Source organism: Pygocentrus nattereri, chromosome 9 (assembly GCF_015220715.1).
Source record: "Pygocentrus nattereri isolate fPygNat1 chromosome 9, fPygNat1.pri, whole genome shotgun sequence".
In the NCBI taxonomy this organism is placed as follows: domain Eukaryota; kingdom Metazoa; phylum Chordata; class Actinopteri; order Characiformes; family Serrasalmidae; genus Pygocentrus; species Pygocentrus nattereri.
The window spans coordinates 32188651-32207294 of record NC_051219.1 but is presented as its reverse complement, the minus strand read 5'-3'; the positions used below and the strand labels follow the sequence as shown (position 1 = coordinate 32207294).

Genomic DNA, 18644 nt, shown 5'->3' with positions numbered 1-18644 from the left:
ACACACTAAGGCATATAAATCAGTAGCCACAGGGACTTCATTGCGAACTGGCTGAGAAATTCTTAGGTTGTAGGAGTGTGTAGTAAAACTTTGGGGCATTGGCTATATAAGGGGTTAAATACTCCATGTATGTACACCTATGACAGCTGTTGCTGCTCACATGGATCACAGAGTGTATTAATAAAGGCACCAGGGTGTATATGGTCTGAAAATAAATTGGCTGAAACAGTACTAAACATACAGCCTACGTTACAAGCTTTAAAAGTGTTCTTGGTAGATCTGCGTAAGAAACATTAAACCTGGTGTGGGAACATAAATTTGTGACACTGTGACTTTGATGTTAACAAAACAAAAAATCATAGAGATTCTAGCAGAAATTAGCATTATTGTTGCAAAAGTAATTTGATAAGAAAACCCATAAGATCAAACTTTCTGCAGTAAACACTGCTATATAATAATATGTTCATTACTGTATGACAAAATGTTGAAATGTTCATGAAATGACTGCTGAATACAATGATGAGTAAAAAACGTTCTTGTTTGCTTTTTAATGGCCCATGGTTGCAACAATGAGCCTACTCTAAGCAGAGTACATTTCTTGGCTGGAGAATTGTTTATTATTTATTATTAACAATAAAATACATGAAGTCCTACACATTTGTGAATTTTATACAAGCAAAACATATTGCTTTAATAAAAAAATAAGCATTAGTGATATTGAAGGAAATGTTTGATCTCTATGATTATCATAGTCATTTTATGACCTAGGCTTGCATTAGAAAGAGTAATTTCGTGTGTATGTGTTCCTACATCTCAGCTAATAAGAGTCTATTACAGCTTATTCCAGTTCACCAGGCTGGACATGGTCATGTTTCTTGTTAAATATTGTCTCAATGTGTGTGTGTGTGTGTGTGTGTGTGTGTGTGTGTGTGTGTGTGTGTGTGTGTGTGTGTGCGTGCATGCGTGCATGTGTGTGTGTGTGCTGTGTTTTGCACTTTTAGCTGAGGGCAGGGTGAGTTTAATGCAGATAATTCGGCTTGTGTTTCAGAAGATATAACTAGTTTTAGCTGTTTGATGTGCAGATATGTATCTTAATGAGGACTGTACCTCTGTGTGTGTGTTGGCGGGACCCTGGCTGGGCAGGTAGAGGGTGGGCAGTGAGGAGTTGTAGGCATGCAGGCAGGGCACTCTCTGCCTGTCGATGGAGGCTGAGGAGTGAGGCCTTAGACTGGAGGCTGCAGACACAGGAGCCTTCATACTTCGGCCCAGGCTGTTACTTTTACTCTCCCTCCGCTGGTACTCTATAGGCGACTGTAGGGCTGAACAACACAACACAGCAAACACTGTCATACTGCATGCACGTGGCTGAAAGTGCATAATATTTCCAATACATTACCCCAAATAATTATTTTATGAGTATAGAGCTGACTGTAGGGTAATATTTTTATAATTTTTAAAATAAACTTCTTGTCTGGAGATTGTAAGATTGACCTCCGACAATGTCAAAGCCATCTGTGCCCAGGAGTCCAAGACAGCATAACTGGCCTTGCTCTCTGGTTTGGTAGGATATTCCTCCCTCTTCCTTCATCACATCACATCATGCTTTGCTAACCAACGTGGGCATCTTTTAGCTGACCTAATAGAATTGGCTGTTAGTGTTTTCTTCCATGTGTGTTGAGCTTTAGCAATATGATGTGGTGGCTGCATCATGTGTCTCAGAAGAAGCACATGCTAGCCCTCACCCTCCTAACTTGGTAGCATTGTGTGATAGGGGAAGACAAGCAAACTGACTACAACTAATTTGGGGAAAAATTTTGTTAAAAATACAAATACAATAAAAATATCCATTCAATATAATAAATTGTAAAATGTAAAAATACATGCAGTGAATACAAAAAATAAAAATAAAAATAAGTATTATATATTATATATTTTTATTTTGTTGTGTGACAGGCTCTTTGAAAGCATCAGCAATGACCAGTGCAGGACAGGAAATTAATATGTTTAATTCTCAATAAACACAACAGCTTTTAAAAATTCCTTAGAAAAACATAATAGAATGGGATGTTCTGGTGCAGTTGCACATGAGACTAATGTCACAATAGCCAGTGCCAAGTATCAGCTAGAGCGGTGTAAAGTTCTGCAGCTTTGGGCTGTAGAGCAGTGAAACTGCTATCTGTAGTGATGGAGCTCCATCCAAAACATTTTGGATGAGCAGAAGAGACATTTGTCTTGATCCAGAACTAATCATTCAACATCAGTACCTGACCTCACTAATGCTTGTGGGGCTGAATGCAATCAAATTCTCACAGCAATGTTCCAACATCTAGTATAAAGCCTTCCTAGAGCAGCATAGGCTGTTACTCCGGCAAAGGAGGGCAAGCTCCCTACTTTTGTCTTAGATTTCAGCATATGTTTACAACCGTTTAGACATATGATGGATCACCGTGTCATGTTATTCTTACCATTTATTCCATACATATACATATACATACATATAAACATGTCAACGTTTACCATCTTATCAGCTAAGTAAAGTACACTAAGCAAAAATATTCATGACATAACCTGTCATGACAAATGTGATGTCTATCATGACAATGACAGATGACATAAAGGTAATGCTAACCATGACAGACTTTGTTCGGTTATATCATGGGACATGGTCTATCATGACAGCTCATGACAGCATGTAACATGTGCCTATTACATGTTGTGTAATGGTTCAAAAGTGTTGCTAACTATTTATTCTGAAGTGGTCTGCTACACAACTACTTTGACCTGTTTTAGTCAAAAGTTTAGTAATTTCTGGCCATTTTTAACAAAATATTTTCAGTTCACCACTAATACTTACATCACAATTCCTGACTATGATCACCCTATGTATAACACCCACTTTAATCCTGAACTCAGGCTGAATGTTCAGCTCTGTTGATCTGAAGGAGAGTGAACTCTGTGTGACCGGAAGACTGGACTTAACAGCACTTCTACCGATCAGTACTCTGGCCTGGGGTAGCTCTTTATGACAGAAGCAGTTTGAACTGCTCTGCACCTGGCGCAGTGCTGGCCAAAGCTGACAGGCTGGGCCTCTCCTGGATCTGCAACTCACAGATCAAAGCAGAGGATGTGGGTGGAGCTCAGGGAGCGTGAGGGTGGAAATGCATGAGGCTCACCGTTGAGGAAGTTGCGCTGGGTCTCCAGGATCTGGCTCACATCACTAACCCAAGACCTGCTGATATCCACTGAGGAAGAATGCAGGACGAAGCGTACTGTGCTGCTGTCAGCCCCTCGAGAGGTCAGCGCAAATCGAGCCGGGTCACCCTCTACACATGGCTCCAGGCCCAGACAGCTCATCTGAAAGAAACACAGCACATTGAAATTTTCATTTTGATTTGAACTATAATATCAGTCATATGGCATTGTGATGTCATTTTCTTTTCTCAGTCAGGGCTTCTTGATAGCTACACATCCTTTCTGTCATGATTGGCCCCTCCCAGTCCTGTCCATGTGTTCGTGGTGTTTTGGTTTAGCCCATGTGCGTTTGTTTTGGTTTCCTAGTCCGGTCCCTTGTTTTGGTTACTCCGTCCCTGATTGTCTCCACCTGTGTTTCCACCTGTCCCTCGTTTACCCTTATGTATTTAAGCCCTGTGTTTTCCCCTGTTTGAACTGTTTGGATGTACTGTTTGATGTTACATGCTCTGATTGTTTGTTTGATTCAGTGTTTATTTCAACATGTCTGTACCTACTTCAATCTGTGTTGGCTCTATGACCCTGGACCATTTAGACTATGACCCTGGATTTGCCCTTAATAAAAGTTGCTTATCTCTGCATATGTGTCCGCCTCCTCGCTCCCCGGCATTACAGAAAGACCAGTCGCCAATGGACACAGTGGATAAGTGACACACTGGCATGTGGCTGTTCCATTGGTATGAAACTCCAGCTGTTTCCATGCAGCCCGAGTTACCTGTGTCCCAATGCCGCCATTTAGCCCATGTGCGTCTGTTTTGGTTTCCTAGTCCAGCCCCTTGTTTTGGTTACTCCGCCCTTGATTGTCTCCACCTGTGTTTCCACCTGTCCCTTGTTTACCCTTATGTATTTAAGCCCTGTGTTTTCCCCTGTCTGGTTATTGGTCTTTGTTTGAACTGTTTGGACGTACTGTTTGATGTTAGATGTTTGTTGTTGTTTGATTCAGTGTTTATTTTGACATGTCTGTACCTACTTCAATCCATGTTGGCTCTATGACCCTGGACCTTTTAGACTATGACCCTGAGCTTATCTCCGCATATGCGTCTGCCTCCTCGCTCCCCGGCGTTACAATTTCATACTCAGACAGTGTTGAGTTCAGTGTTTTTTTGCTTGATTTTCTCCTCCTTCTCAAAGGTGAAAGCTTTAAGTGCTGTTTATCTGACGATAGTGAGAGTTTTGGTCTACCATGCCTTGCACGATTGTTAGACTCATTTTCCACACATGTAACACTTTTTTTTAAACTCCTGCTTTTGATACTTCTGTTTTCTCACTTCATCCTTCCTGACTTCCATCTGCCTTGTGCAAGTGGATTATCTTATGTATAATGTCCTCAGAAACATCTGAAAAAAGAATAACATATATGTCTGTTTGACTGGAAATCAAATAAATGAAAGATGATCTTTGAATTTTGCACAGTACTGTACATGACTGATCTAAGATGTTCCTGAAAAGGTTCTGTAAGGGTTCCACCAAACTCATCTTTAAGCTTATTATATAATGAAAATTCATAATTCAAACATTAGTATTAAACAATATAATCACCATTTGGTATTTTGCTCAAACTGTGTGGTTCTAATACCTAATAAGACATAATAATATTGTATAGAGTACTGTGCGAAAGTTTTAGGCATCTGAGCAAATTTTTAAAAATTTACCTCAGCAGTGAGTTTATCACAATATACATTAGAATAAAGTCATATTCATAATTCAAATAAACAAAAACAATAATGTAATTTTGGGGAGCGAGAAGGTGGACGTAAATGCTAAGATAAGCAACTTTTATTAAGGGAAAATCCAGGGTCATGGTCAAAACGGTCCAGAGTCATTGAGCCAACACAGATTGATCGGGGGGCAGACATGACAAACAAACAAGAATCAAACAATAAACAACATCCCAAACATCAAACAATCAGAACGATAAAACAGGCTTACAAACATACAAACAAAGACCAACAAACTCAGGAAAACACAGGGCTTAAATACAAGGGTTAACAAGGGACAGGCGGAAACACAGGTGGGAACAATCGGGGCGGAATCCCAAAACAAGGGGCCAGACTAAAAAACAAAACAGAAGCACATGGACAGGACAGGGAGGGGCCAATCGTGACAAATAAAAAGTAACAAGAATTTCTTTGACACCTTCACAGCCACCACAGAGCCTTGTTAATATCATCAGTTATATCATGAGCACAATTTAATGAAGCACTGATTGGTCAAACCAGGAGTTGCTTTTTAACTACATATAATACTGGGCTTCCTCGAGGAGAGGCTTGAAAATGGTTAAACAAACACACTAACATTTATAAAATCACTATAAATATATATATATATATATATATATATATATATATATATATATATATATATATATATATATATATATATATATATAATCATTATTAATTAATATTCTATACATTTTGTTCATTCAAATATCAACACTTTTCTCAGCAAATAAACACATAGTACACAAATAAATAGATTTTGAAAATGTGTCTTGGGTGCCTAAGACTTTCACACAGTACTGTATGTCCACTAGGCATATGTAATTCATCCACTGTAAGCAAATGGAACATAATAATGTGTTTAATGTCTATAATGTAGTGCTTATGAGAGCAGTAATTTTCACTGAAGAGCAGCAATACATAAGCAGTCACTGAGTCAAATGAGGGTCATGAAGTACTATTATATTGCAAATGGTAATGAAGCTACTGATATTGCAGATGATATTACAGATAGTGCTAAATGAACTCAGCAGCTAGAGTGGATAATTGGTATAATTTGCCCATCCCAGAAGCCATAACTGAATTTACGTTAAGATGTAACTGTAATTCAGCTCTCTATTCTGCTAGTGCTATACATTTGAATTAGGGCAGCAAAATATGCCTACTGCACAAATATATTGCAAATATATATGTGTTGTAGTTATATATTTTTAACCCTATTCTAAAACCCTTGCAATTAAAAAGAAATTATGCAATAATAATATATAATAATCAAATGTATTTGTATGGGTTGGATCAGGTGAACGCCCACAGAAACAGATCTAGAATATCTAAAAATGGTCAGGATGTTTGCAGAGCACCATTTCCCAGTTTACAAAGGATGTTCTGTAACCATTAACAGGCTTTCTACTTTGGTCAGCTGAACAACAATATGTGCAAAACTTTGTGAGGTGTTTGATCCCCGATTATTCTGCAGTCTTGAGCAGCCAGGAGTCCTAGAGAAAATAATTACCCTCTTTCTCTCTGGGAGGGCAGGACAGTCCTCCCTTTCCCTCATTACTCAGTGTAGTGGTAGTCAACGTGCCTGTCTGACATAACAGAACTGGCAGTTCATGTTCACTTCCAAACATGCTGAGCTGTCCAATTACATTGCAGTGGTGGCAGTTTGAAAATATGTGGTGAGGCTTCACATGCTAGCCTTCACCCTCTAAGCTTGGAAGCACTGTGTGGAGGTGGAGACCTAGCAAGGGGTTGGGAACTGGACATGACTAAACTGGGGGAAAAAAACATTTGGCAAAAATTAAATCTTTAATAGGACACGCTGGGAGCTTTAAGAATTCTTCAAACAAGTCCACTACATCTTCTGAAATGACATCCAGAGGATATTTATCAGCATACAAACTTTATTTTTTTGTATGAATTGCTTAAAACACTGCCATTTATATATACTCAAACATGATGTGTCATACGTTCAGTATGTCAATTTTAGATGTCCTAAAGAAGCAATTGTGTTACAGGGGAAGATAATCCTAGGAATCAAAAATAATCCCCATGTCCTGTAAATGTTTACTCTAATAGTAATGGAATGTTATGAGTCATAAAAGACATCCTTTTTGCTGCCTGATGCCTGAGACATGTCCTAATGATATGAATGAGGTTTGGTATAAAATATATTAGTTCAAAATGGACCCCAAAAAATATTTTTTACAGATTTGTACTCGTGTCATTTTGTCAGTTGGGTCAACAGAGGATTCTTTTGTGTATTGCAAAGGCCAGCATCACAATAATGCTAAAAAAAGATGTACTGTGCAGCCTTAAAAGGGAATTCCACAGGTTTCATTCAGAGACGTTTGATGTGAAATGCTTTATTGTGAAAAACTTGCAGATTTAGATTTCTTTATAGTGGTGGTGATAGGAACCAGTTATCACAATGCCTATAACACAAATATCATTTATTTACTATCTAAACTGACCAGTGAACCTACATGTGTCTTTTTATATGTAATGTTTATGATGGGAAAATTGTGGTAAACCTGAAAAAATTGGGGTTTTTTTAGGTCAAGTGAAAAAATGTTTTATGCCAAACCCTTATTTTGCCATTAGACCGCATCAGTCAGCAAATTGTAACTTTCGGTAAGGGAGCTTTTTATAGACATTAAACTCCTCAGAAGTCTGGTTACTTGTTCACGGCCACTGTAAACAATTCTATCTCTGTAAATTTCTCTAGAACAGAGCATTTTACATCAAATCAATCTGAACAACTGTGCTTAATTAAATTGCTTAATGATAAAGAAATTCGGAAAAATCAGTGGAATTCCCTTTTAACTTTAACCTTAAAAAAGTGAGTGCATTGAATTTACTTGCTTCAAATGTCCATGTTATTTCCACATGAGCAAAACATATCAGGGCTGCATCAAAATAATTAGGGCACTAACTGTGTTGATGCAGTATAGTTTATTCTTGTGGAAATGAAGAAACAACATAAAACAAAGAAACGCAATGTGCTCACTCTTTTAGTGTTATGTGACAAAGCAGTTTGAAAATGTAAATGGATTTAGATATATTTCTAAATAGTCTTTTTTTTTTAACTCTCTTGGTAAGAAGTCCCTCCAGGCTTCCTCTCATTAAGGGGCCCACCTTGATGCTGTTTTTAAAGATGTAACCCGGCAGTGAGAATCCTTTCTTCCGGTCTATAGGTTCACTAAAAATGACGATCTGCTCAAACAGGAAGACCCGCCTCTCCTTGGGTCGGGACAGGAAGCTGCTGTCTTGCTCGGTGACAGTGAAGGTGTCCTGCTGGAGCAGCTTACCCTGCGCTGTGATCTTCCCCTGCAGACAGAATGTGGCTTTAGGGGCCAGAAACAGCTCCGACTTGTACACTATCTCTTTTTTGTGTTGAGAGAGTTTTAAACTGCAGCCCACGTCTGGCGCCGTACCTCAAAGCCTTGCAGACGACCCACATTCATCATGTCATTACAGCGCTTAGGAACAAAGCACATCACCTCCACTGCTTTCTGTTCCAGAGAGAGAGAGAGAGAGAGAGAATTTTAACTGTGAGTTCAGTAACGCAGTCATCTGCTGGAGATGGTGGGGTGTTGACTTTTAAAAATATGTGACAACAGATCTTAGAAAAGGCATTAAGTAAGAACTACTGTATTCCTGAGAGATTCCTGCCTGAGTGTTAACAGTGAAGCAGACAGAGTACACAGAGTTCCGTGAGTAAGCTCTGCTTGGCGCCTGTATGAACATTACACAATGCCCTAGTAATGGGATACTTCTCACCCTGTATTTTTTTCCCTTCTTTAGCTGTTTGAAATAAAACTACTGGATAATTATGAGTTCAGTTTCAGAGTGATGATTCATACCTCCAGCTCTTCTGTGTCCATCCCAGCCTTGGTGTAATATTTTAGGAAATCCTGTAGAGATAAACAAAAGTATGTACTGTATTTATATCAGAACTTAGTGTGCTCACTCTTTCCCTTCATTTCATCTCTCACTCTTTTCCAGAGACTTGCTTTCACTTTTACAAAGACATCTGAAGGGATATTTTCCACATCTCCAAAGTTTAGTCTCAGAAGTTGGTTACATTTCCTGCTTCTCATGATCCAAGTAATCACAAATACAAATTTAGAATTATCACTCCATAAAAACTTACTCTCTGACGCTGGCATAGATGGATCCTTATTTTAGTTACTTTAGACTGCATCAAAAACGAAATAAATAAAGGTGCATCTCTGACATTGGCATAGATGGATCCTTATTTTAGTCCCACCCTGCATTTCAGAGCAGCAAGTGAGACTGCATCCCTTTCCCTCATATCTACATGAGCAGTTAGGTCCCATTATTCTGAAGTAAATGTATCCCAAAGTCTGAAAATCACTGTGTAACATTAAGAATGGTCACCTCCGAAATACATATTCAAAACAGTGAAAAAAACGTAAGTTTCTGTATTGACTGTTTTAATAGTGACAAAATGGGATGTTCAGTCATTTGTTTAAATAAAGTAAATATAATTAAGGTATAGGCTCAGTCAAAGCAAAAGGATTTTAGTCTAAAGTCCAAGTCAGTACAAAGTCCAAAAGGTGTTTTGAACTCTGGCCTTGAACCAATTCAGTAGAATGACCCATATAAGCCTCCATTCCTTGTTAGCTACACTAGCCTCGTAGCTGCACAGGAAACTAAAAAAACTCAGCACCAAAAATTTTTTGCTGATCTAACTACTTTAGGTTAAGAGGAAGCTTAACTTTGGCTTAGATTTGTGACTCACTTTTAGTGGAATGTCTCATAAAAGCACAGTTCAGCTGCATGGAGGTGATCCCAAAAGCAAAGAGACGGATCTAAACTGATTCATACTGGGAGGACAGCATGCTGCTTCTCCATCTCTACATGACATCCAAACCACCCCCACATCTGCATGTCTTCTTTAATTTAAAAGGATGGTAACACACATTGGAACTGATGTGTGTTAGTCTCCCAGACTAGTTTTCTTGTGATATACTGGGAGAGGCCTACCACACTAGGAATGGGTAATAAGGAAAAAATTCCAGTACAGCAGAGATCAGTGACTCAGACCAAAAAAAGAACAAAGGGTTATACTGGTGAACTCGGTGAGTCATTTACTTTTCTGCTTTTGTTAGAGAACTTGGTTACAAAGAGCTGAACTTGGCACACTATTTGTCTGCTAATGATCCATTTAAAGTTGTTGTCTTTGCCTGAGGCAGCTAATTAAACACATTCATTTAAAAGTGGTGGTGGCTGCCTAGATGTGCGTTACTGTGTGTGTGGTCATTTATTTTGCACTTTATGGGGACCAAATATCTCCATGGTGAGAGAAAAAGAAAAAACATTTTGACACTGTGAGTCAATTTGGTCAAATAGGTTGTTAGAGTTTTTCTAAAAAAAATGCATTTTGGGTTCCTGAGTGGTGCAACCATCTGAGCATTTGATCTTTTGGTCCTTGCCAGTGCCACAACCAGCTGCATCAGGGAGACCAAGCCATCATTACAGATCCTTCCCTCTTCCCCCCATTACTCAGTGTGATACTAAGTAAATCGATAGCAGAATAAGCAGTTAGCATTCTCCTCCAACCACCTAACCATGTTGTGTTACCAGCAGTTCAAATACATGTGGTGGTGCTTCTGTGTCTCACGGGAAGCATGTGTTAGACTTCATCCTTCCAGCCAGGTAGCTTGGGTCACAGCTGGAATTTGACTACTACTCACTAGTTTGCCGATTGCTCATACTCAAGTCAGTGACTTATCTAGGACTTCTTAAAGGTCTAATGTGATGTTTTTCTAACAAAATTGGTCCCAAACAGTAAGAATCAAACATGACTGTTTGACTCCACTTTCAGTTGTTGAGTTACCAGTTAATCTTACACATTAGGCCTTCAGTTCAGCTTCTGAAGTCCTAGCCAATCGAAGAGCTCACTTGGCTGTGTCTACCTTGACGTAACAGAGGAAAAAAATCCCGACGGGATAATTTTGTGCTGGGTTGTTTAGAGATTTTTTTGTTTCCAAAGGAGTACTGCTTTAGTATTCCTACCAGAGTATAAATACAACAAGCACAATGATTTTATTAAAGAAAAATGAACTAAGAATTAAAACATGTATTTTTTTCACAAAAATTATTATGCCTTCTGTGATGCCTTGAGGTTTTCCCACTGCTATGTATATGTGGCATTTCTTTGCTAGATTAATACAGAATTAAAAGCAAACACTGTACAAATGTACACTGAAAAAAAGTGCTCTGAATTGACTTGATACAGTGTGTACATAATTTTCCACAAACAGTTATTGCCAAAAGCAACATTGTGTTAATGCAATATCATTTCAATGCATCATTTTCCATCAGTGTGTTTTTGTGTTGAGGACACCTTGTCTCACCTTCAGCAGCAGCTGGTACTTCATGATCCTCTGCACAGGCTTGATGAGGAGATCATTCAGCTGCAACCGGTGGCCAAGCTGCTGCTTCAGCTCCTACACACACACCACACACACAGCGCAGTTAACCTTCAGTGACATTTATAGTATCCATTATAGTATGTTTTGAAAGACTACTGCCTTATTACTGTCATTCAAAGAGTCAAAGATTTGCCTTCTGATTCAGAAATCCATTCACAAACCCCAGCACATCACCAGCAGTGAAATGACTAATTATACTGTCACAGTGCTGAGACAAACACATTAGTGTCACTTAAAGCTGAAGACTGCACATCCCTCCATTTCTTCCATTTTTAGTAGTGATAGGGTACAGGTTTGTCCGGTGAGGGTGACTCATGTAAGAAAGCATATTTAGAATGAGAGAGGATATTGACCATGATTGTGCAGATGGGCCTGTGACGAGCCCTATATCATTTATGGCTTGTTTATAGTGGAGAGTTTCGCTGGACCATATTTCTGTCCATCTGAGCATATATGTTTGGAGGTTTAAAACATACTTACTTCAAAATACGTGTCAATGTACTCAGACACAATGTGCTCTGACTTTGGCTTGTTCTGGCAGTACACCACATACATGTGAAGACGTCTCTCCTGCAAATAAAACAGGTGAGAGCAATTTACTCACTCCATTCATCGTTCTGAAAATATGTAAGTAAACCAGGAGAAAAGGTGACAGAGTGAAACATAACACACTGTTTTGCTTAAAGGGCCCAACTCATACTATTTATAAAGTCCATTCATATTTGTGCTTTTATGTACCAAAAACACACAAACAAACACACACACACATTTTCTAAGCCGATTATCCTTCTGGGTTGGGGGGTTGGAGGGGTCAGGAGCCTATCTCAGCGGTCAATGGGCAAAAGGCAGGAAATACCCTGAACCAGTCTGTCACAGGTCGTACCAAAAACAGCATTATTTGTTTTTATATGACAATTTTCTAGCCTCTCTTCATCCCTTAGAATTGCACAGGCTGTTTGTGATACTATACATTTAAGACTGATGCTTGTAAATGAGCTCTGTTCCGATTGGCTGCCCTCTATTGCGCCTCATTCAAAAAAGCACAAAACACTCCTTATAATTTCAGCGTGAATGGACAGAGGTAAACTGCTGTAGGCTGAAAGATGGATATATATATAAATGCAGTGGTTTGGTGTGACATTACAGAAATAAATTAAAAATGGGCTGTTTTGCAGCTTAGCTTCCATATACACTACATGGACAAAAGTATTGGGACAAACCTCTTAATCATTGAAATCAAGTGTTTCATTCAGTCTCATTGCCAAAGGTGTGTACAATCAAGCACCTAGCCATGCAGTATGCCTTTACAAACATTTGCGAAAGGATAGGCTGTTCCAAAGAGCTCATTGAATTCAAGCATAGTACTGTAATAGGATGCCACCATTGCAACAAGTCACTGACCCACACAGAGCCCTGATCTCAACCCCATCGAACCCCATCAGGTTGAACTAGAACAGAGATTGTGAGCCACTCCAACATCAGCATCTGACCTCAGAAATGCTCTTCTAGATGAATGGGTAAGAATTCCCACAGACACACTCTAATATCTTGTAGAGCTTCCCAGAAGAGTGGAAGCTGTTTTCGCTGCAAAAGGGGGACCAACTCCATATCAATGCATATGGATTTAAAATGGGATGTCATAAAAACCCCTGTAGATGTAATGTGTAGTGGTCCCAAAACTTTTGTCCATATAGATTGAATAGTACATTTTAAAACCTTACTAGTGTTTGCATACTACAATCAACCCTTTCATTTCAACAGAGTAAGGTAAATTTGGCTTTCCATGATATAGGTCCCTTAATAACACTGAACATAAATGACCACGATTAAACTATAAATCATTGCTACCAATAAAAACATTAACTTTCTTTCATCATCATCACTTTTATTTATATAGCGCCTTTCCCATGCTCAAGGCCGCTTATCCCACGCTCAATTTAATGAAGAAGGCCTAGATTTTGCCATCTCAAAGTACGGGATGGGACATGTAGATGAGAAAGCTCTGCCAAGTCAGACTGTGCAGAACTTTATATGTTATAAGGAGAACTTTGTACTGAATGCAGAATGTAATGGGCAACCAGTGAAGACTCTGAAGGACAGGGGTGATGTGGTCATTCTCTTTTGAAAAAGTGACAATCCTAGCAGCGGCTTTCCTGCTCCTGTCATTTATGAGCAATTGAGCTGAAAGTGGCAGGAATGCAAAAGAACTTAGCTTATAAGTGGAGCTAACTGTAACAGACAAAATGTTTTGTTGTAAAATAACCGCTACATCATTACAAAACACAATTCAATAAAATGGTATGTTCGAATTCCAACCTTAGTCCATAAAAATATAATCATTAAAATAATTATGAGTAGTGAAAAAACAATGTGTCAACCATAGCAAATTTATTTTGACCAGAAAGTCAAAAAGCATTTATCAGCACAATTAAACTTTTTTTTTTAGCAAAAATCTGTTGTTTCATCAGTTAAAGCAAAGCAGCTAATGTTATTACACAATGCACTCATTGCTGACAAAGGGGTTCAGCTGCACACATACAGCTTGTATAATATCTAAAGAAAAGTATTGCCAATAAAATGAGGCACTCAGGAGCAGCCCCACACGGGCCTTAGGTCTGTATGCTTAATGCTAAGGAGATATAAAGCTCCCCAGCACTAGGCTGTGTAGCAGTGGAACTGTGTTCTCTGGAGTGCTGGAGCTCCATCCAATACCTCTGGATTAATTATTCAACATGTAACTGAATGCAATCACATCCTCACAGCAATGTTCCAACGTCTAGTGTAAAGACTTCCCAGGAGAGTAAATGTTGTTACTGCAGCAAACAAAGACTAACTGTTAATACCATTCATTTCAGACAAAACATTTGATGAGCAGGTGTCTACAAACCTTTGGACATGTAATGGACTTCGGTCAGAAAATTACACAGGTAAACAAATAACACACTGCTATCACATACAGCAACACTTTTAACCAATCATATTGCATAATGGATGTCTCACCCCAGAAGAAGCAATAATACAATCAGTGAGCAATATAAGAGAAAATGGATCAGAGCTCAATATAGAAAATGACTACTGTCACAATAGTAACAGGCAAAGCAGTATGAAGAGGGCATAAAGAGAACACTATAAACTCTCAGTACAATACACATGACAGTGATGGAATGAGGAATAGAGTGTGTGTGTGTGTGTGTGTGTGTGTGAGAGAGAGACAGAGAGAGAGAGAGAGAGAGAGAGAGAGAGAGAGAGAGAGAGAGAGAAATGTTTAACTGCGAGTTCAGTAATGCAGTCATCTGCTGGAGAAACTGCTATTCATTTTTAAATGAGCCTGTTTGATACTGACTCTGCAGTAGGAGCAGCATACTGTACTAATAGGACAGAGAGAGAGAGAGAGAGAGAGAGAAGTGAGAGACAGAGGGCAGATAGACAGAGAAAAGCTAAAATATATGGACAGAATGAAAGAGTAATGGAAAAAGAAAGACAGTGAAAGAAAGAAGAGAGGAGAGTGATTGGGAGAGGGAGAGAAAGAAGGAGAGAGGAAAAAGATAAGAGTAAGGGGGGAAAGGAAAAAGAGAAAAAGAAGAGACAGAACTGGAGAAACAGGAAGAAACAGAGAGAGAAAGAGAAAAGGATTAGAAGAGATGGCTAGAAAGAGGGAACTAGCAAGGCTAGCAAGAGAGGGCACAGAGAGAGAGAGAGAGAGAGAGAGCGCGACTATACAGCTACTCGGGTCTCTAATATAGTATGAGCATGAGGTCATGCATAATTCAGTCACTTTATCCGCAATGTAACCAGAAACCAGAGCGAGTCTACCTGACTGCAGCCAGGTACTGAGAGACAACACCTGGATCACACACACACACACACACACACACACATAAGCACACCACACACACGTACAGTGTTGCCTAGAGACGGTTCAGCTCATGCTGAGTGGGTTAGAAGAGAAGACGACTTCACAGTACAGTCATGAATATTCCATTGCACGTGAGCTTATTTATTTGGTTTACATCTTGATTAAGTGTTCAGGCCCACTGTCATTCTCCATAACCAGACTACAGGCTGTGCTTCCAATGTGTTAGAGCTGCTCAGTGGTGGACAAAGTATACAAGTTAGGTAGAGATACTTTAATAAAACATCACTCAAGTAAAAGTGCTAAATTTACATTTTCACTTGAATTAAAGTGCAAAATGCTTGCTTTGAAATGTAACTAAGTGTCAAAAGTCTAAGTCCTGCGAGATATTCTAATGATCAAACATTTCTTCTCTTGTGTCTTTGAGGTAAAATTTTACTGCTATCTCCTGGAATATCAGGTATCTGATTTAAAAAATACCCTGGAAAAAGTGCATTACAGTCCACCTCTGCAACATCACAGAGGACAAGCAAAAAGTAACAATGCTAGGAAATGGAAAGAAATAGAGATAAAGGGGGACCATTTTTAAAAAGAAAGAGAGGGAGAAAGGGGGTGAAAGAAAGAAAACTTACTCCCGTCCCTGCCCCCTCTCACTTCTCTCTGTTTTTCATTATGGCCGGATGTCCCAGTCTGCCTGTTTTCACAGTTTGACACCGCTCTTAGGTTTTTGTTACGAGTTTCTTTATTCCCCTCAAGCCTTTTTAAGTTAATTACCCAAAGGGCTGAGTCTTATTAAAACACACAGAGAGGGCAGCGAGATGCACACGGTGCCATACTGTAACTCGACTCATTCAAGTTTGAGTAAAACGCTTTAATTAACCACCAAAAACATCACACCACATGCCAGTAATCAAGAAATTACCCCAGCAAATTAACGCGAGTATAATTCCTTTTACAGTCTTTATGCCTGCCAACATCTGCCCCAACCCCCAACAAACAAAATCCAACATTGCGGCCATTCCAGAAGAACAACGTGTTTTTGTTTTCTGCACCAAAGGATTGTACATCGTGCACATCCTGAGCTCCAGAAATAGGCCAGCTTTGTGCATGAAGCTATGCTATCAAAGAGCGCTGCCTGTGTTTATTATTCCACCTCTTATTCCTGGCTGCTTTTGTCGGCCTGTTTTTTCCTTCGGGCTTCCTGACCCCACGAGTCTTCATAGAGGTGAGCCAGCAGAGTTGCATGCTCGCACATCCTCACACAAATGTACATACACAGGAAGGTCACAACACGGAATCAAACAACTCAGTCATAGACCAACTTTTTGTTTATTTCATCTCTAATCAAAACAATGTCAAAAAAACAAAAAAGTCAGAAAAGAGGGAAACATATTTATCAGAAAATTACACAAAAGCCAAATAGCAAGTACAACACACAGAAATATAACACCTAATCTACCAGTCTTAAATCTGTGCACTCATTTTTTTGCACCTACTGTCTGTATAATTGCCTCCTTCCATCTTAAAACCAAGATACAGCAGAGGTCTCTCCACAAAAGCTGCTCTCAAAGCTCTCACTGTTCCTCTTCAAAGAGACACTAATATTCACGCTAACAACTACGCAAATTCACCTCAGCTGCCTTACGAATTTCTTTCTCATGTGCATCTAACATGGCTAAGCGAAATGTCTCTAAGGAGAATAAACATGAAATATAATCCATAACGAAGGGGAACATGACAGAAAAAGTAAGTGAAAAAACAGATGTTTCCAAAGCTGAAATACAAAATGTTTAAAAGTTGCTGAGAAAATGAGACTCCTAACAACCTTGCAAGACCTGGAACACCAGCTTTCATCTTTTTGAGAGAGGAGAAAATCAAGCACTATTCTTGCTTCAGATCTGAAGAAATCCACAGTTATTCCTCTGTTCTTCTTTCCACCGTGAGAAGACAACTCAACGTTATGTGTATTTTGCAAAAAAAAAAAAGAGAAGAAGCTGGTGGTGTTCTCAGAATAATGGACTGCCCACCAAAGAGTCCAGACCTCAACTGAATGTGTTTGAAATGTGAGACGCAGAAAAAGCCCAATCAACTTCTAAGACTGAACAGAGTGGAGGTGTGGAAAAATATCGTTGCAGCCTTTTTGTAAAAATAAAAGCAAGTCTCCCAAAAAAAAATGGAAGCAGTAATAAAGTTAAAGACTGGACACATATCTGATGTTATATTTTAGTCTTAATTATTTATAGGTTTTTGAGGCTTCTGTGTAATTTTCTGTTAAATATATATATTTTTTCTTTAATGTATGGTCATTTTGACTTAAAACTAAGCCGACTCTGCAGGAACAGAAAGAAAATGCTTTTGCCTTTAATGTGTTGAGTAAATGAAAGTATTTGTTTTGTTAAAAAACTTTTAAGATCATTTTAAGACCATTGTGTTGGGTAAGGTTTTTTTTGTTTTTTTTCCCCTACAAATTCTGAGCACTTTTGTCCTGAAAAAACAAAAATGCATATACACACATTCTCTCACACACAGCCTATCAGCGAGGGAAGGTGTGTGAGGGACACAAACAGAGTATGTTCACTGTGGAGGATAAACGGGGCCAGTGTGTGTTTTCTCAGCTCTGTTTACTCCTTTACACAAACACACAGAGCAAGCATGGCAGCCTCACTCCAAACTATCCTGGCACTGTGACACAGAGAGAGAAGGAGAGAAGAGAGAGACAGAGACACAGGGAAAGACACAGGAAGACAGAGAGAAAGAGAGAGAGACACAGAGACGGAGACTATAGGGAAAGAGAGAGAGAGAGAGAGAGAGAGAGAGAGACAGATAAAAACTAGGAAAGAGAGACAGAGAGAGACAGAGAGAGAAAGAAAGAAGAGAGAGAGAAATAAAGACACACATACACAGAAACAGAGAGAAAGTCACACACAGACAGACTGACTAACAGAGAGACTGGTAGAGTGACAGACGTACATGTTTGATGAAGAGTTGGGCCAATCTCTCTGGCTCCGCCACACACTTCTCCAGCTCACCCAGGAAATAACTGCATATAAGAGAGAGTGAGGAAGAAGGGGTAAAGTCAGTCTGAGGTCATTCACGTGTTACTATAAAGTGATTATGTTTTCTGTAATGAAGAAGTGCACACTACACTACAGCTTAACAGTGTGACACATTACACTACAGCTTAACAGTGTGACACGTTACACTACAGCTTAACAGTGTGACACGTTACACTACAGCTTAACAGTGTGACACATTACACTACAGCTTAACAGTGTGACACATTACACTACAGCTTAACAGTGTGACACATTACACTACAGCTTAACAGTGTGACACGTTACACTACAGCTTAACAGT

The 18644-nt window shown here is 39.2% G+C and overlaps 1 protein-coding gene across 2 annotated transcripts in view; it reads right to left on the bottom strand.

Moving 5' to 3' along the window:
• Positions 1–18644, bottom strand: part of arhgef25a (Rho guanine nucleotide exchange factor (GEF) 25a) — a 135322-nt gene that overhangs the window by 9134 nt on the left and 107544 nt on the right. For both annotated transcript variants that reach the window (XM_017707953.2, XM_017707960.2), the window contains 8 exons: positions 18258–18327; positions 11915–12004; positions 11357–11449; positions 8837–8887; positions 8408–8485; positions 8109–8300; positions 3174–3354; positions 1108–1319 (listed from right to left, as the gene is read on the bottom strand). In XM_017707953.2, the coding sequence (XP_017563442.2) occupies positions 1108–1319; positions 3174–3354; positions 8109–8300; positions 8408–8485; positions 8837–8887; positions 11357–11449; positions 11915–12004; positions 18258–18327 (967 nt within the window). The remainder of the gene's footprint in view (positions 1–1107; positions 1320–3173; positions 3355–8108; positions 8301–8407; positions 8486–8836; positions 8888–11356; positions 11450–11914; positions 12005–18257; positions 18328–18644) is intronic.